The 26,573-nt window shown below is 34.1% G+C and overlaps 1 protein-coding gene across 5 annotated transcripts in view; it reads right to left on the bottom strand.

Annotated features, from left to right (window-relative positions):
* LOC145691975 (uncharacterized protein ZK1073.1) overlaps positions 1-26,573 on the bottom strand; it is a 463,195-nt gene that overhangs the window by 209,178 nt on the left and 227,444 nt on the right. The window contains exon 1 of one of the 5 annotated variants that reach the window (XM_081767305.1): positions 13,573-14,116. The exons of the other annotated variants lie outside the window; for them this stretch is intronic. Within the exon in view, the coding sequence (XP_081623431.1) occupies positions 13,573-13,575 (3 nt within the window). The 5' untranslated portion in view covers positions 13,576-14,116. Of the gene's footprint in view, positions 1-13,572; positions 14,117-26,573 lie in introns of those variants that run through there. 5 annotated transcript variants of the gene reach the window in all.

Raw genomic sequence — 26,573 nt, 5'->3', positions numbered from 1 at the left:
CAATGTGGTAGGGAAACAAGATCCCTGAGAAAACCCACAAACATGATATTCTTACTTAAAAGAATATAACCAAAGGTTGACGCACCGGGATGAGAATTCAATCAAGAACCTATGTGTTCCTTCCAAAGAAGATGATTCCACGATTATTCTAGATTCACGCACTTCCTACCAGTGAATATTTTGGTACAGAAACAATAAAACATTATTTGATAACATAACAATAAGAGGAATGTAATGCTGGAAAATTTTATTCTAGTCCTTAAAGAGTTTTTAAAATTTTAAAGAAGAAAGAGCACATGTAAAAATGAGACAATAGATTCCTTTTATTATTTAATAGGCATGCTGTTTTCGTTTTTAATGGCATCGATTTAAACGGCATCGGAAAGATCATTGATCATCTCGGCGACCCCGAAAACCATGGATTCGACACTAATATTGGTCATTTTAGATCATTTTATTATCTCTCCCTCTCTCAAGTTGCGCGGCTGAATTTGGTTTTAAACGGGCGCGGAAGTGTCACCGGTCATTTCAGCGACCCCGGAAACTATGGATTCGACACTAATATGAGTTATTTATGATTAGTTTTATGTATTTTCCTTTCCCACTCTCCCAAGATGCGGGGCTGAATTTGGATTTAAACAACATCAGAAGTGTCACTGTTCACCTAGGCGAGCCCAAGAACTATATAGATTCAATATTAATATTGGTCATTTTCGACCCTATATATATAATCATCATCAAATTAGATCATCATCATTATAAGTAATCAACTGTTGTTGGCAGGTCACTTGCAGCAACTGGGAAGCTTCCATGCTGCACGGTCTTCCGCTAACCTCTTCGTCTTTACGTGGGATTTTTCTGTTTTGATATCGTTCATTAGTTTGTAGTCTCCTTCGCTCTCTCTGTCTTTCCCGCCACCATACCCTTATGATACAGTTCCTTTTAAGCCAATGTTCCAAACAGTTTCTCTTCCTCTTCTCAATCTATATATACAAAATTGAAAATCACTATGTTTGTGACTCTAAATCTCCTGAACCGCCTGACCGATCTCGATCAAATTTGTAACATGATATATATATATATATATATATATATATATATATATATATATATATATATATATTTCACCCTCCCTCGTGTTGCGGGCCATGGCATCGGAAGTGTCACTGTTCATATCAGCGACCCCAAAAATGTGGATTAAACACTAATATCGGTCATTTTCGATCATTTTTAAATATCTCTTCTCCCTCCCCCAAGTTGCGGGGTTGAATTTTAATTTAAATGGCATCGAAAGTATCACTGTCCATCTAAGCGACCCAGCAAACTATAAATTCAACACTGATAGTGGCAATTTTCGATCATTTTTATATATCTCTTTCTCCCCTCCCTCAAGTGGCGGGCCTGATTTTGGATTTAAACCGGATCGGAAATGTCACTGTTCATCTGAATGGTCCCGAAAACTATCGATTAGACACTAATATTGGTCATTTTCTATCATTATTATATATATTTCAATCTCCACCGTGCTGCGGCACAAGGCATCACAATCTCAGGTACTTCTAAAACTATGGATTCGACACTAATATTAGTCATTTTCGATCATTTTTAAATGTTTATCCCCACCTCTACGATGCACCCCCTCCCCAATTATCAGGGTTGTACTTGGATTGAAACAGCATAAGAGGTGTCACTATTTCTCTTACCGACCCCGAAAACTATGGATTCAGCACAAATATGGATCATTTTTGATCATTTTTAAATTTCTCTCCCCCTCCCCCTCCCTTATGTTATATCGTCAAAGTGAACAGCCTAAAGTAACCCTTGCCCCTAAACTCATGTATGTTGAAAATTCGATTGAGATCGGCCTTGTGGTTCAAGAGTGATGAAGTTACAAAGGCAGTCATTTTTATTTTTATTTCTTTTACATATATCTTCCCCTCCTCTCCGATAGGTTGGCTCGTCAAAGTGAAACGATAAAAAAAAAAAAAAAAACAAGGGTCCACCCTCATATATGTTGAAAATTTGATCGAGATTGGTTGGGTGGTTCAAAAGTTATTAGGTTTTATTAGTTTTTATTTATACGTCACATAGTGATTTTCAATTTTATATATATAGATTGAGAAGAGAAACTGGAACATTGGCTAAAAAGGAACTGTACCATAAGGGACGTGCTATAGGGTATGTTGGCGGGAAAGACAGGGAGAGCGAAGGAGACTAAATTAATGAACATCAAAACAGAAATCATACTTGAAGACGAAGAGGTTAGCGGAAGACCGTGCAGCATGGAAGCTTCCCAGTTGCTGCAAGTGACCTGCCAACAACGGCTGATTACTTATAATGATGATGATCTAATTTTTAATCTAAGAGACTTGTAATAAAATTGATTGGTAGGCAGTTATATTTCATTAACACTTCACCTAAAATCAAAGTGTCAGCTGAACACTGAAATCTTCAGCAATTTTGCATAAATCAGCATTTTATATTTCTTTTGTTATAGTATTATTATTGTAACGTATTTCTTCATGTTCAAAAATGCATAAATAGTTATCCAATTTTTTAAAGTACTAATAAAATTGTAATTTGGTAAAATAAATAAATAAAACATAACAAGAAATGAAAATAGCACATTTTAAACAATGAACAAATTTCCAAATGTGCGAAGCAGAAATATTGGACAAAGCATATTTTAGTCCACTGTAATATCGTGATGTTGATATCATCTATCCAAGCCTGGAACTCGAATATGACTACAAACGAAAGTGTGAAAAATGTTGTAGCACGAATAACGAAGAAGCATGTGCGACAGCTCACTCAATAAATATCCAACATTTTCTAGAGTGCAGCATGCAATGCCACACATTTTCTCGTTAATTTACTTTTATTTTTAACGAAAGGATATGTTTCTCAAGTTCTCTTGTATTACATAGTAATACACATCATACACAGTTATAAAACTGTATCAATATGCATTTTATGTTTGTTTTTAGATATGAATCTTAACTGTGAAAAAGATTCGGATTTGTTGCTGTAACGAGACAAGAAATTTCTCTTTTTTCGTAATTGGTCATTAATAACCCTGATATTAATAATTATACAAATTAATCTCCTTCGGAAATTGCAATATATATCCTTTAAAATATACGTAGTTTCATGAAATTGCGTTGACTAATATGGTTAATGTATACCGGATAACGATCAATAATAATAGATTGAAGATATTGATCAGGTAGGCATCCAGAGTATCAAATTTTGTTCAAATAAAATATTCCATACCAATTCTTCATATGCTAAAGGAAGATGACTATTAAAAGAAAATGGATATGAAAGAATTGAAGGGCTGACCGACAGAAGGAGCCAAACCACACGCCAACGAAAAATGAGATTATGGTGGAAATGCATTGCTCTGTCGTCTATGTGTTAGTTTCCCAAGTGTGATTTGTTCTTTGTGTCTTCAAAAATGGGAATGAAACTATGTGATGGTTTGCGGCACAGTAACTCGTGTCCTGAGAGAAGGGGTCAAACCCAATCCAGCTGGAACGAGAAAAATCAGAAGACACGTCTGCTTGTAAACAAAGATGGCGGAGCCTGGTAGCACGCTACCAAACACAACGGTAACAAAAAGATTGTAACGTGTGTTAAATGCGAAGCAGTGGAAACGAAATGCTGCTAAAAAGGAATGAAACAGTGGACCGCAGTGCAATATGAAAAATGCCTAGGTATGTATCTGGCCAGAAACAGTAGTATCCCGTGATCCTACTTGCTGGAATTTCTTCTGAATCCGGGCCATGTTCTACACAAGGGAAAAAAGTTTTTTTTTTTTTTATTTTTATTTTTTTCGGATTAATGCTTTGGACAAAACAAGAACATTACCATGTTTTGTTGTACTACATTCTGGTTCACTCACACAAATTTGAAGAAATACGTCACCGCTACCTGGTTCCAGTGTCATCGTGATGCTGATCGTCGTGCGATGCTGATTTTGGAGATATCGAGAAAAAATCAGGAAAACAAGTTTTATATACACGCCTGAACAGTGATACGATCTTGTTGGAAGACCCAGAGTACAAGATTCATTTCATGTAGTACGCATGATGTCATCTGATCTGAAGGATGTGCAGTCCATTTCCAAAGTGTTATTGACAGACACGGTGGATGAAACTGGCAGTAAGGTGAAAATGCGGAAGGTGACAGCTGTCAGAGTATCGGCTACTGAACCTGGGTTTATCTCGTTTAAGTGCATCTACTCAACTGTTGAGCTAAGTAAGAAAATTCGTGTGTTCCAGAAACACCCAGGCACAGAACGCACATGTATTGTGTCCGCTGCGAATTACCTTTGGCCTCTGTTGAATAGCTTGCACGTGCTGTGTCCTGATGGTAGGAAGATCAATGATGCGAAGTATCGTGATCTGATTAAGATGTTGCCATTTATTCCACCTCTGTACCACCCATTCTACCGAAATTTAAAATCAGATCATAACACGGACAATATTGATGTAATACTTTTACTCCTGTTACAATTTACGTCATTCAACCGGCAGTTACATGAGGATGGTGGAAAGGGAGTTCGATGAACTGTCATATATTACTGGATAGTTGTTATAGATGTAAACACATTATTTTCGTATTTATGTAATAACAAATTACGTTAAGATAGGTCAGGTTAGGATAGGAATCTAACCTACCCTAACCTAACATAACCGAACCTAACCTAACGTTTGTATTTAGTGTGTATTAACCTAAGTGTCAGATACTATCACTACAAAATATTTCCTTTACATTACTAATATTCGTTTATTACTCTTAATACATACTTTACATTATGTATTACAGGTTAAAAATTACACATATATCTATAGAGTGGTATTCAGAAATAAAATAACGACCCTCACAAAGGAAAATTGGTAGTTATTTGTCCTACACTTTACCCTTCGACATCTCGGAATTTAGTTTTTGTGGCTTGGATCCCTCTCTTGGTCAGACCTTCAATAATAGCATGATAATTCTGGCGGAAACGGAAGAATCTCGAGAAAATTCACGAACACCATGTTGTCCAACACAAATTCACATGGCCTGGGATTGATCCAGGAATCCCTTGCACAAGAATTAAGCATTCTATCACTTAAAAAAAACGGAAAATAAAACTTTTGACTTCTAGTTTCACTTTTTCTTTTTTTTACACCTGTCAGGACCACCGGACACGATAGGAACGCGGACCCAAAAGCATTCAGAACAGTTAAAAATTCGACGATGCTCATCAGAGCGGCTCGAACTTCCAATAGGCTTAACCTCACGATCCTCACCCTAACGCCTCAAACAGCTCACACCGACTATCATCGAACCACCGTGCTTCCATCCAATTTTGGGGAACAGTATAGTTGAGTATACTGTAGTATTAAATATGGAACAAACTTGTTCCGTTTATTTGCAAGATATAATTTCATTTCTTTGCATCATTTATCGAACGTATGTATAGGCAATGTTTGTAATGGTTGCAAAAAATAGTTATGGTACTCGTTTGACAGATTTCATTATTTATTTAGAGTTTGTTATCTTGCCCGTTTTACTACGTTTCGGAAATAACAATACTTCTTTACTTCAGAAACTGATAAGGAAAATAAGATCATTGAGACAAACCTAAAAGTAGAATGTAACGAAATACTTTGATTTATTGAGAAATTAAGTAGTGTGATCGTATATGCATTTATAAATATTACACACGAGATATGTTTGATTTGTGCTCTTTAGAAACCATGGAAATTATGGCGTTAGTGCTGTTTGGAAATTTGATGCAAAGAACTAACTTGCTAGAAAAAAAAATATTCTGTAATATTGCTGGAGCTTAACAAAAAATCCAAAGATGAGACATATACCAATCTAGGTCTCTTTAAGCTGAACAAAATGATATGGACGAATGCAAAAGCTCATACATAATTTGCGAGAAAATCGAGGAAAGCGAATTTGTTTGTGTAAACCTATAAAACTGTTGCTGTACGAAATCTATGCTACTTATACAGATGAAACCTATGCTACTTATTCAGATGAAATCTATGCTACTTATTCAGATGAAATCCATGCTACTTATTCAGATGAAATCTATGCTACTTATTCAGATGAAATCCATGCTACTTATTCAGATGAAATCTATGCTACTTATTCAGATGAAATCCATGCTACTTATTCAGATGAAATCCATGCTACTTATTCAGATGAAACCTATGCTACTTATTCAAATGAAATCTATGCTCCTTATTCAGATGAAATTGATACTGAAGCATACTCTCGTCAAACACTTTATTATGGACGGTGCATTGTGTGGTTAATGAGATATGTAGCCAATTAACCCTTAACTTTAATTCCTTAAACTCTTAAAATTAAGAGTTTAAGAAATCATTAACTCTTAAACTTTATTAACTCAAAAACTCTTAACTAAAATAATGTCCACAAGTTGATACTGCATATCGGTCAATAGACGACATCAAGCTAAACAGAATGGCATGCCTGTGGTTAAATTCCCATTAATAGTTTTCGAGAAGATATTTTAAAAATTGAATTTTTATGGCGCTCAAAAGTATTTCGATCGTTGTTGCTATTAACTGGAATATTCTTTTTTATTCTGCTAGCAGAAATTGTTTATTTTTGTACTATATATGAAGAAATAATAAAACTGTTAACTAGGAGATTGTATCTATTTTTGTTTCTATTTCAAGGGCAACACACACATTGCAAATAATGACACAGATTCACCTAATAGTTATACACACACTATTTGTAAACATCTGCCTATTTAGCACTGCTCTCGATATGGTACTATATGATGGATTTGATTTCCATAAAAAGTTTTAGTAAGTAAAATATATGTTTATATATGACTCTTATAGATGATGGAATGTGTTTTTAACTTCAGACCACCCGGAAATCTGGTGATGTCTAAAAGCAGGAACAATGTAATTTCGGAATTGGCAATGGTGGTGGTCGACTGTCCTAGGGATGAGTGTATTTATAACAAAATAATTTTTAACTGTTAAAATGAGAATTCACGTATTAAAAAACATGAGGAAATTTCAGAGTATGGAAAAATGGACATCAATAATTAAAAAATTCACAGTCAGTTTATATTTAGTCTGAATCTTGTAGCACTAGGTTAAGTTTACATTATTTTAGTCTTGTTTTGGCCATATGTCAAACGCTGAAAGTTTTATTCAGGAATCGAGAAATACATTTTGATGTAAAGACGACTATAAAATAATCCGTTCTCTTCTTGAGTTTCCAAAATCTGCGAAACAGATGTCCTAACTCAAATAAACATTTCTCAAACGACGTTTGTTTTCTTAGCCTCTGTTTTCTACAAATATCGTAATCAACCATAATTAAAACAGCAAACTGAGAAGGACAAATGTCTCTTTTGCATTCACCGCCTCAAGTTGCACTATGATCATCTTTACAACATCATTTATGTAATTTATGTACACAGTTGGAGGGAAATCAATGAGCGAATAATTTGATCATAATGTGTGATTTGCTTTTAGCCGGAAATAACTTGTTTTAGCATGTACTGTGAATACATACACGTACATTAAAACTCTGACACCTTCCTGTTAATCAGTACGTTCTGATATTTTATATTTATTTTTTAAAAGTAGTATGGCCCCATTTTAAAGAACAACAAAGAAAGAGTCACGTTCAGTCCATGCATTACGGAGAGTTGCGTTTAATGGAGATCTCAGTAATATTGATTGGTTTTAATTTCTTATATTTTGGGGGGCAAATGACATATTCCCTCTACATATACACTAGTGGTTTTAAATGTCCAGTAATTCAATATTAAATACTTGAATCACACATACATAGTAAGATTTTTAGTCATATCCAGTAGAAAATAAGGATGCACAAATATAATTGTTAAGTCTGCAAAACACGAGGAATACGGTTGATATTAAAATAATAATTAATGTAATAATGACTGATATTAAACTATCAATAACAATAATTATTATTATTATATAAAATAATGATCGATACTGAAATAACGATAAACAGTAATGACGATCAATAACAAGTATAAATTATTGTTTATTTCAATGGTTGATATTCAAATAATAATAATAATAATAATAATAATAATAATAATAATAATAATAATAATAATAATAATAATAATAATAATAATAATAATAATAATGAGGATCAACTATTACTATGTTCAATTATCGTTTAATTAATTATTATAAGATTAAATGTATTTCTCGTGTTACAATAATGTACAATTTACTTAAGAAATATGTTATACCAGCATATTTGCCAGTAGTTCGTTCTAATGTGTGAATAACTATTCTAATAATTCTACTAACACCATAAAATGTTTGATATAAAACTTGACATTTAGTAACTTTTAATAGTTATTATTATATGTATGCCTATGTTAACGAAACTATTTCTGAAGTTGTGTTATAGTGAAATCCATTATATATGATTCCATTAACTTTTCCCTTCAATGTTTCAAGAAGCTTTAAACTGTACGACAGAGCAAAATTCATTACGAAATTGATCTAGAAACACCCACACATCAGATCACACATTGTTTTTGGTATTTTGGATTACTTGAAACAAATATCTTGGTTAATACCCGAAACAAATTAACTATTTTGTGGGTAAGTTGTTTTCAAATGTGGTTTTTCAATTTTATGTGTAGTTACAGTATAATATGGGTATGTGCGTTTTGTTTTATGTGTAGTGTATCATGGAATTATTTGAAACATTTTAAGAAACAATAGCTGAACCTGCTCTATTTACACAGTGCACAGTTCTAACATGAGCTTGAATCTCCTTTCCACTTCTTACTATATCTGGACAAGTCCCTTTGCGGACACAAGTAAATGACAGGATGATACTCAAAGGGAGGGAACTGTTATAGACAAATATATAAATGTGGTATTTTAATATATATATGAAACGAAACCTGAAACGTCCATCAACCCGCTATACATAGTTCCTTTACTGTTGCCTTTCACAAGGGTATCAACCTTAACGTCCTAGTGACAATATTAAACTAGTAGGGTCAAACCGATGCCTAAAATGTGGAATGGAAAATAAAGACTTTTTTTTTAATGAATGAGAACTGGTAAATCTACACGAAATTTTGAATCGACCAGCGAAAGCGACACGTTTCTAGCACTCGTGGTTTTCGATATCTCACTGTTGGTAGGATTGGCCACCAACATATAGACTTTTCTTGATCACAAGCATATAAACCTAGCTTTTTAATATATAGATATTTGCCTATATTATATATATATATATATATATATATATATATATATATATATATATATATATATATATATATATATATATATATATATATATATATTCATTTTTTATGGTGTCAGACGTTTATCTATCAACAACCTCTTGATAATCTTGGCAATAAATTGTCTGTACTTACTCATGAAAAAATGAGTTTGTGGTGGACAACACCTGTTCGTGAGTTTTCTCGGAGTTCTTCCGTTTTCTACTTCATTTTTTTTTATTCCATCATGTTTCCACTATCATTCACATTCATTAATCATCCGTATCCATTAGCCTAAAGAGCATAATATTGGGACGTTTAATTAGAAACCATTTCATTTCGTTTCATTTAACTTACTTACTGACAAAAAGAAAATTTTATTTTAATGATCATTTTCTGTAACTCATCAATTAAACGTTTTTCAATTCACACTAGTGTAAAATACTAAATAGTGAAGCATGCCTATTATGTTGTTATTTAATAGATAGTAAAATAGACTAGATAGCAACTTACTGCTTTATTATTAGCTTTTAAAATGCATTATAAGTTAAAAACAAACTAAAAATAAAATGCTACTTGTGAACATAATATCTCTATATAGTAAATACTTCCAGCTGATTCTCTTTTCCACTGTTATTTGAACTTTTCCTATCTAGTCTTAAAGGAATTTTTTATTCTCTATGATCTTTTTAAAGAACAGTTATACAGAATGATCATTAAAATGAAGCAATATAGAACTACCGTGGAAGTGTCAAGTCGACTAGCAGAACAAAAAATTAGTCAAACAATAATGTAAACATTTATCTACGTAAGTCGTCTATAATTTGCATGTGTGGGGGGAAGGGGGGGGGAACACAGGAAGATGAAGAAACATTTAGAAGTTTGAAAAAGGAATGGAAGGAGAAAAGAAAGAAAAAAAGCGTGCCCATTGAAGTCTGTTACACCTAAACTTTATGAACTTGCAATGCAAACAATTTGAGTTCTTTACTGTTTCCAAAGAAAAAAGGGGAGAGGAAGAAAAGAAGAAATAAGTGTGGGATAAAGAAAAAAGAGATGAAGAAATACGGATAAAATCAATATTGCTTAGAATAGACTACTTTTTTTTTTACACAGACATACAAAATCCCTCATCCCTCTCTCTCTCTCTCACGTATATACACTTAGGAAAAGAAAGAAAAAGGCGGGATCTAAACGCAAAAGAAGAAAAATGTGTAAGCGAAGGAGGAGAGAAAGAGAGATCGAAAGAGAAAGAGGTCAGGGGAGGGGGAAATAATAGTGTGTGGATATTTGTGTTCTCTCTCTTCTAACTCCTCTTCCTTCTACCCAGTTGTCAGTTTTCTCAATCGACGAAACGACGCCATCTGCGTCGCCATTAGCCAGAATTAAAAGCGTTTTCTGTTTATATCTCCCGAAAACAACGAATCGACTTTCTTTTTTTTTTTTTAGCTCAGTAATATGGACTTCCAACCATTTTGATCCTTTTTTTCTTCAAAGAGCAATGTAGACAACAAAAATAAAAGTAGTTGTCTCTATTAGTAATGCCATAACTAAGAGATACAAAGTAAACTGGAAGTTTCGAATTGTTTATACAGTAACATATTAAAGAGAAAAGTTTTAATGAATAATTAACGACAAAGACGGGAATAAAGGTGATTTAAAATTCAACAAGTAAGAGACTACGTAAGTCAGAAACAACGCTACTTAACCGTGGAAAGAGGTATTTATGAAAACGAAATGAAGACAATATTTCTTATGTCCTTTAAGGAACAAGCAAGAATAAGCAATGAGGTTGTTGTACATATTGATATCTTTGCAAGTGCATACACTATTACTTGTGCTTGTTCCAAGGAGAAGTAATTATTGTGTATTATGGACAGTTTACATCTAACACACATGTAAAAATCGCATTTCCGATGAGATAAAATGTTGAAGTTCTGTACCCATGTTCCAAATGTCTCTTAATCAGCTATATCTTATTAGCGTAACAACAAACAATAGATGTTAATAATATTAATGCAAAGTATGTTAGTCTGTTATTATTCAAAATCATTATGTATGTGTATTATTTGTCATTCCTTTCTCAATTTTTTTCTGATTCATTTCTCTGTAATATCAGTTCATTTGGGAATGTCTTTGTTACGTGTCTATGTAGGTATATGTATACACTCTAAATGCAAAATTTCAAAAAAATTATATTTAAATGACTAAGACTGAGGTGAGGCTATTAGCATTAGGACAATAAAAACAAAGCTAGTATTTACATTTACATCTATGGTTTTCGATTATATTGCAACACTTTGTGCTACAGGTTCTGAGGAACGAATTGTGAAACATATCTATATCCAGGGCCGGATTTAGGGAAGTGCAAAGATGCACGTGCACCCCCCCCCCTTTCATTGTAAATATACACTATCTAAAATGAGAAACTAGCAGTGAAATTAGCAAAACTTCCCGAACTTTTCTGTCAACACGTTTCCGTTTGGTTCCTAAAAGAAAACAAAGCTTTGCAAAAGCAATAGTTTGAATCGATTTTTTGAAGGTTGAAGGAAAAGAATTTACCAAACAAAATAATATAACATTTATCAAGTAAGGAAAAACCACACGCCAGAAGGAGAGAACTTTTTTCAGTATAAAACCCTCTTTAAAATACTTTCCTTCGTTCTATGCATTAGCGTTGTCAGGGGTAAAGGATATTGTCACATCTCATTTTGAAGAGTTCAGTGTGTTTGGTAATTTTGGTCTCGGTGCACCCCCCTCAGAAAATCCTGGATCCGACCCTGTTTATATCTATATGTATAAACTAAAATATTTCGATTCAATTGCTGGAATTACATGCCATACATTCTACGGTGATATTTTGCTAAACTTTTTTAAAAACCTTCTCTTATTATAAGTAACTTAATGATCTACAGTAAGTATTACTTTGTTAAACATTTGTTATCTACATTTGTTCTAGGGGGCGCGGTGGCTCAGTGGTAGAGCGTTCACCTCTGGTGCTTGGGGTCCCGGGTTCGATCCCAGCATCCGCCAAGTGAACTTTGTGGTGGACAAACACCGTGCTCGTGGGTTTTCTCGGGGTTCTCCCGTTTCCTCCCACTTTCTTCATTCCACCATTTTCATTCATCTCTCATTATCACCGTCTCCTTTAGCCTCACCGGCATAACTGTGGGACGTAAAACTTAAAGATTTCATTTCATTTTTTACATTTGTTCTAACTAGGAAACTCAATGGGAACAATATGTGAATCGATATGCAAAAATATGCCATTTGCTCCCTCTGAAATTGTTGTGTATTTCCAGTATCTTACGTTTTTTTTTTAATATATGTGTATCTTAAGATTAAATGAAATTAATTATATTACCAACTATGTTAATGTTAGTTAAACACTGACACATACACACACTGTAAAATAGTTTTCTTTTCTTTTATAAAGTGAAGACTATAGTTGCATATTTAATTTTCTTTCTTTCTTTCTTTCTTTTTGTATGATTGTTGCAGTCGAATGTAATAACACTTCTTATAATTTGTATTTGCTGTTGAGAGATACAATGCTGAAAGAATTTTACAGCAAAAATATTGTTTAAAAAAACTATTTCTAGTGATTAGATACTGTATATAAGAATGAGCACATTCTATAATTAAGATACACACTCAATAGCAATATGTCAATTATTTATTATACTGCATTTTTTAATAAGAGATAATTATATCTTGGTTACAACTTAAAGGAACTACTTTCGAATTAAGAAAATTCAATTGCTAAAGTAAGACAGCGCAAGGACATTTTAGGATATTCTCTTTAATATCAATTACGTTATACCAGTTTTTAAAATTTTTACTTAATTTTTTTGACGTTGTAGCGTGTTTAATTAAAGGAGTAATTAGCACGAATTCTACGTGGAAGTATGAAAATAAATAACTGAATTTTTCGTTGCTGAGAATTTGTGTATACAGTTGACAGTGTTATATTTGGCTTTTGGCAATAAAACGCCTTAAAACAACAATTTTCTACTACAATAGACACACTTGCCAATGAAAATAGACATAAAATAGAACTGAAAACGCTGCCATTTACAGCTGTCAATTTTATTATGATATAATTATTTGGTATAGAAAAAGTAGGCGTTACCCACAGTCCTTTGGAAATTGTCACAAAATTTATTTCGTCTTGGCGTCTAATGAAATCTTATGAGAAAGGCGTGTCTCGGTGACCACAGTTTAAATACGTCTACAAATGCAATAAAGGCCAGTGAACCCTGGGAAAAAGCAATGGAATATGTGTTTACCATGTTGGTGGTTGATCGGCTGATCGGTGTGTGTCCCTCCCTCGCACTCGCTCTCGCTCTCCTCGACTGGCTAACGTGGTGGCGTCGAACTCCGTCCGCTCGCACTAATTCTTAATTCCACTGGCGATGATAGACTCTATCATACAATGAACGGCCTCTGTCCACTCGAAATCAAACTCCACAAAGAATAGTTTGTCCCCCTCCAACGACAAGAACGTCCTCTACGGCGTATGCTACGATACGCTTCCCCCTTTCGCCCAACAAAACGAACTGAACCTGCGCGCAAGCAGCAGCCCACTTCCACCAACCGACACACCCTTTATAGATGAAGCAATACCACCGTCATACACACACGTAATTTGCCCCCTATACATATAATGGATTCAACAATATCTGTACACGTAACAATGGGTTGAATATGCAAATCAATTTCTGTTCACACCGCGACGAACAAATCAGAAGTTACCGTTTTAAGTAACTTAACTTGCTCTCAATATTGTCTTATCCTTCTGGTATGCATCCGAAGTTTCTTTGTGTGGCCGTTGGAAATCTTGCTGGGTACGGTGGATTATGGTAACTTGATCGTGGCTTGGCTACACCGCGTCTGCCCAGCACCAACCCTTCAGCTTAGACATCGATCGGCAATGTTGCAATTCAATGTAGACGAGATACTACCGGTACACACACGCGTATGCACATGGTCTTTCCCCTTGTCTTCATTGATGCATCTTCATTAGTTTGTGCGGAGTGCAAGTCCTCATAAACCAACTGACAAATGTATAGCATAAAGAAGGATTATATTTCATTCATTAAAAAGCATAGGCTACAATATTCACACGTAAAGAGTACACAACTCTTGGTAAATAAATAACATGAAACTTTTAAAGAATATGCACGTTTTGTAAGAAAGTGTTTTAGAAGTTTGATTTCTGAACTTTTCAGATTTTAACTCATTTTCTTCTTAAACTATTTGAAATAAATGATTTAATGGTACGCTGTAGACATGTCTGATCGAAATAGAATAAAACAGTAAATGAAGCTGCTAAATACAGGTAATCTGAATAAAACGATGAAGTAATCATAATTTCAAAACCCATGTAGTCAAACGCATTAGTTATTATCAGAAATGGCTTGTGACGGAAGTCCATCGGTAAAATAAATAAAGAAATACTGTTTTATCGCTTCAAACTAAGGGAACAAAATTTACTTAATAGACAAACTTTTTCTTTTATTGATGTTACCTTCCTTACGAGTTGCCTCTGGATACTACCCTTATTTCCAAGCAGCTATTAAAATCAACAAAAATACAATAACCAGTTTCTTCTTCGTTATTTGGATACATCAAATCTATTCTAGTAAGTTAGATTTTTAATCACACGTATTTTAAATAAATAAGAATCAAAACAAAATTCTCTAATGCTACTAGTTCTGTGTTAATGAATCCAGTATGTATTAATATATACTTCTAAGTATTAACACTTAAAACATAGTATGTGTTTAAATTGCATCCAACTATACATGGTACAGGAATATCTCTATTTGATATTATTTAAAATTCAAGACGAAGTACTATATAATTTTTTACATTATTTTGAAGCTGATGAAGTAATAGCCCAGTTTCATGAGCTATTATAGCATATGGTATTATTATTAAATCATCCAATATTATAATGTAGGCATTTTCATTGGTATGAGTGCATTTCGAGATCATGAACGTCAAACTCTGTATCTTACTACACTTGTAAAACAATGTATGTGACGTTCAATTATCGAAAATACACACTTAACTAACTTTCTAAATTAATCATTGAGGCTTAAATTAACTCTCAAGTAAGTTGGTATCACTGAGTGTAGGTCATCGTTGCTTATAGCAACTGAATTAGACAAAAACAACTAAAACTCTGTAATTCGCTTTCTCTCCATAGGGTCACATGTCCGTCTTAGGAAACGAGGAGCGATGAATACGGACCACAGTTTCCCAAAAGTAGAGAGTTTTCGAGAACAATGCATAATGAATGCTTAAAAAGTATTAACAATGCATAAATGCTAACGTTACGACTATTACGTCACTCAAAATTATGCGATTTAAGATTTACTTACAAAGCACTTTGGTTTGTTCGATACCATCCTCTATATTTGTTTTTGCTCTATGTTTGTTTGTCCAATTCCTATCTAACTACTTTCATATCATACAGAAATCGACAACTAGCAACGGTGGCTTTCGAAAACAAAATCTTGAATATGTAAAGCATTTCGTGCAAAGGGGAAGGAAGGAAATGATTGAACGGAGAAAGTAGTTAACGAATTCCACAATATCATTTGTCCCTGAGTGTAATGTGGATAATTACGAGGAAGTATAAAAAAAGTTCATGCAATCACCTAGAACAGTGATTGCCAAATCGTCGATAGCGAGCTACTAGTAACTCGCGGGAACATTTTCGGTACATCGCGTTAACGCTCTGGTTGGCTAACCTTGATTCCTCTACTGAGCTGACACTAACGACAGGGGGCGCTGACGACAACAACTGCTAGTTTCTCCCGCGCAACTGACATTGTCAGCCTCATCTCACAATTGATTGTATACGCGTGGGGTTGTAATTCGTGTTGTTTTTCGTGTGTATATTAGACATTTGCTAACTTGGATAGTTTGATTTCACATTTATTAACTAACTCTATGGCCTATGGAACCCGGAGGTTCAATGCCGCGTTCACAAAAGCTCTCCATTGACTTCTATCCTTAGCCAACTGGACCAAGTTTCTACTTTGTACTCCTATTTCTGCGAGATCCATCTTAATATTGTCCTCCCAACTGCGCCTAGGTCTTCTTAATGGTAGTTTTCCGATTGGTCTTCCAGTTAAGACTTTGAAAGCGTTTCTACTTTCTTTCATCCTAGCTACATGCCCTGCCCACCTAAGCCTCCTAGACTTGACGATTCTAACAATGTTTGGTAAATCGTATAAATTATGCAGTTCTTCCTACTAAAACGTGATCAATATGATTATGTGTTTTTCGTCTGGTGAAGGCCAAGTGTATTTATGAACGTCGCAATGTGGAAATTTTATACTCTTCACGATAAGGTTTTTGGATATTGCAAAGTTCGAATTTACTACAAATGTAAATTTATAGGCAATAAACAAATGTAAGATTTTTTTTTTAAGTTGGTAGTTATTTTGGTTGGTGACTCTCAGTAGGATTTAAAAACGGGATGGTAGCTCAGATGCTTCGTAAGTTTGGTGACCACTTACCTAGAAGGTGACGAACTACGAACCATCTCGGACATGCATTTTATAGTTAGGTAATTGTATTTTAATCATGCAAATTCTAGACTTGTTAGAACTCTTTTTTATTTCTTTCTTTTTTTTATAGGTAAATCACTGAAGGTGCGATGATTGACAAACTTAAGGCACGGAGCGTCATTAAGTTCCTCCGTCTTCAGGCGAAATCAGCAAAGCAGATCCACGAAGAGATGAAAGAAGTCTATGGGGATGAACTTCCATTCTATGAGATGGTATTCAAGTGGAAACGGCAATTCTAAATTGGATATATAACCACCGCGAACGTCTGTAGATCTGGAAGACCATCTTTCATTGATTATGATGCCTTGACGGAAAAACTTGAGATCATAATGGAAGACAGGAGTTTTAGTAGACTATGAAAATAATACAATGATGAATTGTAAGCGCACGGGTTATTTTAAAGTAAGATCCATTTGTGAACGCCCTTCAAAATTGTGCGTGCCTTTGGAAATAAGAGAGCGTACAGACTCCTGACATTCCTTGCGTACAATCGGAGACAATTAGCACGCTCCGTCGTGTGAGGTTAAAATGTTCAAGATAATCAAGCGGATCATCAACTATGAAATACGGTCAGGCAGCAGATTCCTAACAGCAAGAAACATGAAAGCTGAGAATATCCATTGCCAGATGTATAATGTGTGTTGGAACAATTGGAACAATGCAACGAATGGCAGTAAACTGCGAAAATTGGTCAGATCATTCACGGAAAGTCGGGAAAACGTTCAACCACTTAAATCTTTTTGACTGGAAGGAATTCATTCAGCCGTCGTCTGAAGACATTCCAGGAGGCAAATGTTTAGACAATAATGAAGAAGTGTAGAATTACAGATCATCACAGATAGCACAGTTCAATAAGGAGAGTATTCAATATCCACTTGTTCGTTACGATAAATGTTTAGAGTGGCAAGGAAACTACAGAGAAAAATACAGAATCTATGCAAATGCAGAAAATGTTCTCTTGAACATATTTACTTGTTTCATTTTTATTGCAAACTGGACCTTACTTTTAAAAAAATATCCTTGTAATAATTCATACTGAAATGATTGGATTCATTTGCACAGAACAGAATAAATAGGCAGCGACAAAATCAGTTTCTTATACTGTGTGCGACTTAACGTTGAGTTTTCTCTGCCATACAGTATGCATGACCTAAGACCATGTTGTCGAAGTACAATGAAGGAAATAGGATTGTATCTCGAGTTCATTGCATGACGCTCCCTCTGACGTAGTTGCGCGAAGTTCGACAACCATGTGCTAATGTGAATCACTACCTGGAAAATACGCCCACAATGAACGTCTCTTACTTCCTTTTATTGGTGCAAGGAGCTCAATTTGTATAAAACAGAGAGTTTGGTTGGTTACTATGTAGAAGTAACGTGAAGAATTACAACTGGTGAACTACCTTGAGAAAATAATTTGTAATCATTCTTTCTTACAGAAAATATTGTCCGGAGGGGAAAAAATCAAAATGTGAAGGAGTTGCATTGTGATCTTATTTTGATATATTGGCAATAACAATTTAATTTCTCTTACCTCAGGGGGGGGGACAATTGGTGAACTACTACTACTACTCCGAAACTATGCCTGGAAGCAACACTGTTTGCAATATTAATACTTTGTGGGATCGGGAGTCCCAGAATTTAAGAGAGGACTCAACTCTAGTAGTTGGGACGTGCAACTAACTAATTAACCAACTAGAATATAGCTTTTTAAAAAAATACATCAACTAAAATCGCGAAAATGTGGCTATACTTCTCTCTATCTGTCAGGATGCTTGGAAAATTTAATACGGAAATAAAAATAAGGCAACATGATATTTTAAAAAGCTGACAGTTGATATTTTAAAATTATTACAAAAACTTGTAATTACAACTGCCAAAAGGTTTTGCTTTAATGGTATAAAAGCAGGCGAAGAATTTCCAACAATCACGTCATTTTAGGTAATATAGCAATGTCTACCTATGTTTTTCATATCTTCGGAACGAGTTGAGATATCAAATTACGTAAACGGAATTATGATCTTTATTGTAAATCATCCATGAGTTTGGATGTAAACTTCTCTAAGCATTTTCAACAAACTTAAAAAGTTCGTTAATGAATTCTCTATGTCTATGTGTATGTATGTATGTGTGTGTGTGTGTGTGTGTTATTTGCGATTTTTTAAATTTTGAGCCCTCCATTCAATACATCAAAATCTATCTCAAAGAAGTGATGGAATTTTTCGCGTCACTCTTACCGTTTCTCAGATATTGACTAAAAAATGTTCTGATTTCGGGACTTTAGAGGAGCCATATCTCGGGAACCGTAAGTCATAGAGAGATAATATTGATGTTTAACAGCACCTAAGAGGATGGTGCACATGTTGGCACCAAATAGTAACCGGTGGACACTGCCAACTGGCCACTGCTCCGCAGATATTGGCCAGAAAAGTTCGGATTTTACGAGGTTAAAGGATAATATCTCGGGAACAGTAAGGCATAGAGAAATTACATTTTATGAATTTTTCAACTTTGAGCATGTGTCTTCCTAAAACAACATGTCTAACATATCGTAGAACGTTTTAACAGAACTCTTCAAGACACGTGGAAAAAATTTAGTACTCAAAGAGATACATTACAAGAATTGTTTAATGAGTATAATAATAAACTACATAAGACAACTGGTATGAACCCTGTGGAAGTCAATAAGAAAAAAATAATTCTTTTTGAGTTCATTCTGGCAACGTTCTTGGAGTATTCTTAACTGGTTCAAAGTAAAACCTTTTGAAGAAAAAAAAATATTTTCAATCCCTTTTAATCAGGGGCGTCATTTGGAGCTTCAGGAAGGCAATTGTCACCGATTGCGAGTGATTATTTAGACCGAGATCGGTACTCGAGTCAATCCGTTAATATTCTCACGGGTAACGGCGACTTCAACGTACTGTACCTTTTAAAATCTATGACATTATCTAAATTGTATGCAACTTGTACAGCAGCAAAATATTGTTGGTTGCCTATAGTAAAATTGCATATGTTCATCATTAGTTTCCGTTGATTTCCATTACTCTTTCTACCAGGGTATTGATTGAAATTAGCTTCGAATTGGAATTCTATTCTATATTTGGGAGGTTCAATTTGGAGAATCTTCTTACCCTGCCGGTACAAATTAGCTCACGATGGGTAGCATTCACCAACCAACATTATCGCTCTTCTCGGCAGAGGAGCAGGAGACGGTAATAAGGTAACTAACTCCATTGATGCAATTCAATTACCACCACCCATCCTCACACCGACATATTAAAGAAGAAAACAGAACAAAAACGGCGAGAAAATATTGATAGTTAAAGTTGCTGTATGGAAGGAAGAAATCAAATGTTTCTTTTACAAATTTTCTAGGTAACGCGTAGAAAAGACTTTTATGTGTAAATTGAAAAGCAGCATGAAATTTTACATACAGTTAATACAACCGTATTTAGCAATCTCATACATATACCAGGGACTTTTGTGTTCCTTTCTTGTTCACAATATTTGACATTACTAGAATTAAATTGAGAATTAAAAATTAAAGAAAGAAAAATCTATAAAAAGAACCTTCGTTGCGTAAGTAAAAAGATCAAAGTTAGATAACTCGTTGCATTCAAATAAATTTACTAAGGCAATAAAACAGGGAAAACAAACTGAAAAGACAACTGAGTGTAAGAAAATTATTCATGCTTTACAACGTAAGTAATCAATAAACTGAAATTACCAATGTTATGTTCGTTGAAAGATCGAAAACGAACACGAAATATTTGTGAAGATAGTACAATTAAATATTACGATTCTTTGGCATTATCTCTCGCGTTTTTAATTCAGGTCCATTATCAAAAAGGGATTTTATTTCTAGTATAACCTTTCAAATATCACAGACAGGTATTTAAAACAACTTCTCTGTCATATACTGTAAAGTATTCAGGTTATAAGAAAAATTGTACTTCATTAGTTGTGAAGTGTGCACTGTCCCTTCTCAATATGCGAGAAAACGAGGCAATCTTAGAATTTTATATGAGCAGTAAGTTAATTGGATTTCCTGTGTATTTAGAACATTATCACATTGTCAGGAAATATTATATATATATATATATATATATATATATATATATATATATATAAGTTTTCCTTTCTTTCTTTCGACAGCAGATCAATACGAAAAAAGCCAACAGAAACAGCTGACGCACTCGATATAATAAATTCATATTCTCACAATCATTCATCAAAGATCGTTTAATCATTAGAGTCACACCGAAAATTAAAGTGCGTATAATTATTCTCTTGTAAATGGAATTTTGAATACCAAAGTCGGAATCATAATTTATTATTCAAATTGAGAAAAAAAGCATTATCACTTGATTTTTTAAAGTTAAGGGTGAATTCTCTTACTACCCTACAGTATGAGACAAATTTAAGCTGAATGCACCGAAATCAGTGACTAGGTTAGTGGTGTAAGTTCGCAGTGATCGAGACATCATAGATGCAGTTCTTTGAATTTAATGATGGATCTCTCAATGAATCTTCTTCACTTCTCTTCACTTTTACAGGACAATTCTTTCTTATTATATTTCTCTTCTTATGATATCCTTATGATATATGACAGCTCTTCCTTATGATATTTCTGGTTGAGCTCTAGGGTGATATCTCTGATTGAGCTCTTTCCCCTGCCATTATCAAGAAGCATCATACTATACTAAAACTCCATAGATTTCTTTTTATGGTAGACTATACCTAGGTAGAGGAACCAGCAAGAGAAGGTCTCTTGACAGCTCGCAGTGACGTTGCCACTACTCACATGTCAATAGTTTTTTCGGTGCGTCTATAGTGACAATTTAATTAATGGTGTAAGACAAAGTGACCGTGGTTGGTAACACTAGTACCAAAGTAGAGGCTGCATTTTCGGTGCGCATGTGGTAAAAGACTTCAGAGATTATCTCTTATAGGCCCTGCTATAGCCAGTTATATCCAAAATGTATGCCCTAATTTACTATCTGTTTTCCCACCCCACTTTGGCTGTGAATTATTTAACTTTCTTACTAATCTCATGCAAAGATAATAATAATAATAATTTTTAATTTTAATAATAGAAAAATATATGTGATTTCTTTTTTATATACTATACAAACATACTTACACGAAAACCATTTTCAAATATTATAAATCAGATGTAAAGAGATCCAGCACTAGCAGCATCATAAGGTGAATAAACTGACAGAATTACGAGTTGAAAGACGTTTAGGTGTGAAACAAGTAAAGTCATCAAGAGAAATGTAGGGAAAGTGGGAGAAGGGAATTTTAGAAGGCGAAAAGACTTCGGGGGGGGGGTACTACTTGAGAATAAATTGCATTCTGAGAGACATGGTAAAGAGCACAACGGAAGGGAAATCAAGAAGAGCAAGAAAAGGAACTAGAAATGATATATTGAATTAAAGAGAAGAACTTTTACGTCAAGAATCATCGCACTAGAAACTTCTCAATATGCAGTAAGTGGGTGAATGAATAAAGTATACATACGATGATGATAAAATTCCTAGTTCTGTTGTAAAAATCGCATACAAATATTTTTGGAGCGATACATTTAAAAAAAATCGTAATCAGAAAGGCTTTTAGTGGAAGTAATCTTGCATCTGACTGAATTACTATGAATGTTATGTCGCTTCGCTTTGTAAAAATATACGTATAAGGAAAATTACTACTGGTCATTTTCATTCAAATTAACACAATCAACTAATTTCACAAGTTTCACACTTTTAACATATTATGTCACATACAGAAATGTCTCGAAATTTAATTATATGTAAACAAATTATGTGATAATGGAAATATTATGCAGTTATTAATATTATCATTACGTTTTAAATTTCGCACTTCATATCGATAATATAAATATGAAGTTCAGTGGCCATACAGACAGAGGATCAGATTCACGGGTTAAAACATTGTCGGATTTAGCTTTGTATTCAATCTAACCAGATTTGTTAAAATATCGTATACAGTATCTGTTAAGTATATAATAACTAATAAGATTCGTCGAAATAGTCATTATTTACAAATTGTACGTATTCTGTAAGTATTTATATATTAGCAAACATGGTGAATTTACATGAAGTAGAATGTTTATATGAAATACTGTTCTTTGAAAGAAATGCCGCCTTAATTAGTGGATTCTTTGAAATTCTATCGGTAATACTTTTTCTCACCTCCTAAATGTGTATGTTTCGTTTTGAGATTTGCCTGGTAATAAAATAAATCTTCAGGTGTTGGTGTGATATGTACAGTAGGACGAGTGACTACCACCACTATTTTTTTTTTTTAAAGTATTATCAAACTTTCCGACTAGCAATGCTATGGGCGCGGCAATTATAAAATAGGTAGCAATGACGTAAAAAGTTTGGTTAGAATATTGAAAATAACTGCATGGTATACAACCAAATTGACGTCTGGGTACAGTTGGGCAGCATACTATCAAGGGACAATTCATCTACAATAACCTAACCCCTCTGGGAATATATGAAGAGCCACATCTTCGGATCAACTGAATGGATCACCTTCACCAAAGAACTCGATTCCTAACTTGTGATCCCCTATATCCTGGCCAAAATGGATGGAAATGTATCAAATAGTTCTTGAGTTTTTTTTTTCACCTAGATGAATGGAGACACGGCGAAACAGGGTAAATATATGGAGTTTTGGATAGAGTAGATAACCGCACTCCTCAATTAATGTGTGCAAGTTGAAGGAAAGTTAATACTCAGAAATGAAATGAAATTAAATATTTCAATTTAACGTCCCACGACCATGCCCTTTAGGCTAACGGAGACGATGATTAAGGCAAGTGAATAATAATGGAAGAATTGGTGGAATGATGAAGTGGGGGGAATACCCACAGATACGACACGATATTGTCCACCACAAACTCACTTGGTCGGGAATTGAACCTGGGACCCCACGCACCAAAGGTAAGCGCTCTACCACTGAGGTTAATACTCAGAGACTGGGCAATTAACAGTATCTGTGTCGTCTCCTTATTTTCTAACAATGTATATACATACAGATACATACGCAGCAAACATACTATTTATGGTCTTACGTAACTCTCGTCTCTTTCATCGCATCTCTGTCATGGTTGAACGTTTTTCAATACAAATGGTATTTACAATTGTTATAAATACTCAAAAACATGAATTAACGCCTTTGTAACATAGAAAAGTTGAGAGGACAAGTGTTTCCTTTTATGGTTTCCTTGCAAGCGATGCTAATTGGCGCTGGCTGTCATGTGACAATACTTCGACGCGTCTTGTTGATTTTAGAACTTTCGTAAATCGAAGGTAAGCTTATCACACTATGAACCACCTAATCTATACGTCTCCATTCACTTACTAGAATAGTTTTGCTTCCGATCAAATCCAAAGTTAAGTTGACCGAATTTACAACAACGAACAAACACATTACACTGGTTAATTCTACTTTATTTGTAGTACCCATTTAGTCAAGTGTTTCTCGAACTTTTTTTTAAACAAGGGATCAATTTTATTCGTCAAAATGTTCTAGGGATCCAACTCTTCCCCATGTTTCGAATATACATTTTTAATATACTATCAATTAAAATTACTTTTATATTACCATTAATAAAAAATACATATTTTTTTAAATAATTGATTACTATCAGAATATTTTATAATAATACATAAAATATTAAAATTCGTATAATTGTTATTTCATTAACATGTATAATGAAAACCTGTTTGAGATTATGAATATAGCATGTAATACCACAGGGGGTGATACGCGATTTTAATTGTATTTTTTGACTAATGTTCAATCTAAAAGGACTACAAGGGCGAATTTCGACTACAACAGTTTGAGAGGCGTTGATTTAGTCCATTGGTTCTCGGACTAGCAGGTTAACTTTTTTTTAGAGCACTTGAACCAAACACATATCAATTTTTTTATATTAGATTATATATATATTAGCTGAAATGCACGTTTTTCACATCTGAAGAATAGGTTTTATGGAAAATATTTGAATCCCTTCCTCCCATAGGATACATATTTCAATGAATTCTTTCCCTGTTGTATAGACAACCAACATGGTTTTACGTTATGAAGTGTTATCTAATCTATTAGTGGCTGTTATTAAACGTAAGCCCTTGGGTGCTGAGAGTTTCTTACTCCATAGATTTTTTTATTCGAATTGTTTCGCAGTGGCGTATTTATGATTTTGTTTCAGGGGACTTTGCTGACTTAATTCCTGGAAATGTGAAAATTCTGCAAGATATTTCATTTATTTTAATGTACTAAATACAATTTCAAGGGGAGGGGCTTAAGCCCGGAAGCCCCCTTAAAATCGCCACTGTTTGTTGGTATCAAGTTTGGTTATGATTGTTCCAGGATTTTGAAAGTTATGCTGGAACATACGTACATTCAACCAATTTTATATATCTAGAAGACATATAGTTCAAAAACTCTACCAAACGGCGCATACCTGGCTTTCTATGAAGCTACAAAAAATTGTGGTAAAAATGTACTTTTGTTAAAATTAATAGTGTTACAGAAGATGTAAATAAATGCAAGAGACAATAAAACTCTCAGTCGAAATGTTACATCCATGTCGCAGTACTTCGATTAACACTCCTCAAAAACTTTGTAAATTACCAGTGTCTTCACTCGAAATCCGATACCTTAAGGGTAGCCACTGTTACTGTGCAAAACTTGGTATTTGTGAATACAGTTATTCTTTAGTTACAATGGAAAATCAAACTCATAAAGTAAAACTATAAGAGGTTCGCTCGCTCATCTTAATGTCGTTTTGAGTTTCTGAGTATTCTTTACATCATTTTAGGAAACATCCATTTCCGCTAGGCGCGTATGGGGGTACAAGCTGTACATTAAATCTTAGACTGTTAAATCTTAGTCATTAGAGTGTACCTTCTGCTTCAATGCGTATAGTACTTTTGTTTCGTTTATACATATTTAATTATTTATTTAATCGAATTACGGTTCCAATTATTAAGTTACTATATCATTTTTTTCTATCCTGTTCTTAGCTAGGTTCAAGTAGCGAATTCGATCATGCAAAAAAAAAAAAGAAACTTTTTTCTCTACTCTGCAATCACAGAAGAGATTAGGTAGATAGGATTAGAGTTTTGTGTCTCTTTCAGCATCGAGGTTACATGAGACATGAACCTACAGCTTAACATGGAATCTGAACCATATGAGCTGCCACACAGAATCGAACGCGGGTCTGTCGTACCGAAGACATATACATTAGCCATATAGTCACGAAAGAGGAGGAGAGGGAAGAGAGAGAAAGAAAAATGAAAAGACTAGGCTACATATCTCCAAGTTCATGTTGTTTTAATCCGTGAATGCCACTAGGAAAGCTTTGTTTAACCTTCATACTCGTATTTCCACTCTTCTCCTCACCAAAATTTTCTTAATTCCTTGTAGTACATCGGGCTTGATTTTTTCTGTTTCTTCTTGCAAAGAATTGGTTCTTTTTACCTACGCGTACGTAAACCCATTCATATTATTAATGCTGTAATGTATCTAAGGAGTGTTATAAAGAAAATAGCATAAAATGCTTGACTATAAAGCAATAGCAAAGTTCTTATATTTTAATGGAATTGTCAATAGATGAACTTTACATTGTTAGTTTAAAAAAATGCCTCTCTATTATCATACATGGCTATTAT

The sequence above is a fragment of the Thermobia domestica genome, chromosome 1 (genome assembly GCF_964235325.1).
Source record: "Thermobia domestica chromosome 1, izTheDome1.hap1.1, whole genome shotgun sequence".
Taxonomy (NCBI): domain Eukaryota; kingdom Metazoa; phylum Arthropoda; class Insecta; order Zygentoma; family Lepismatidae; genus Thermobia; species Thermobia domestica.
Note: the sequence above shows the minus strand (reverse complement) of the source record. Positions and strands in the feature narration are given on the sequence as shown.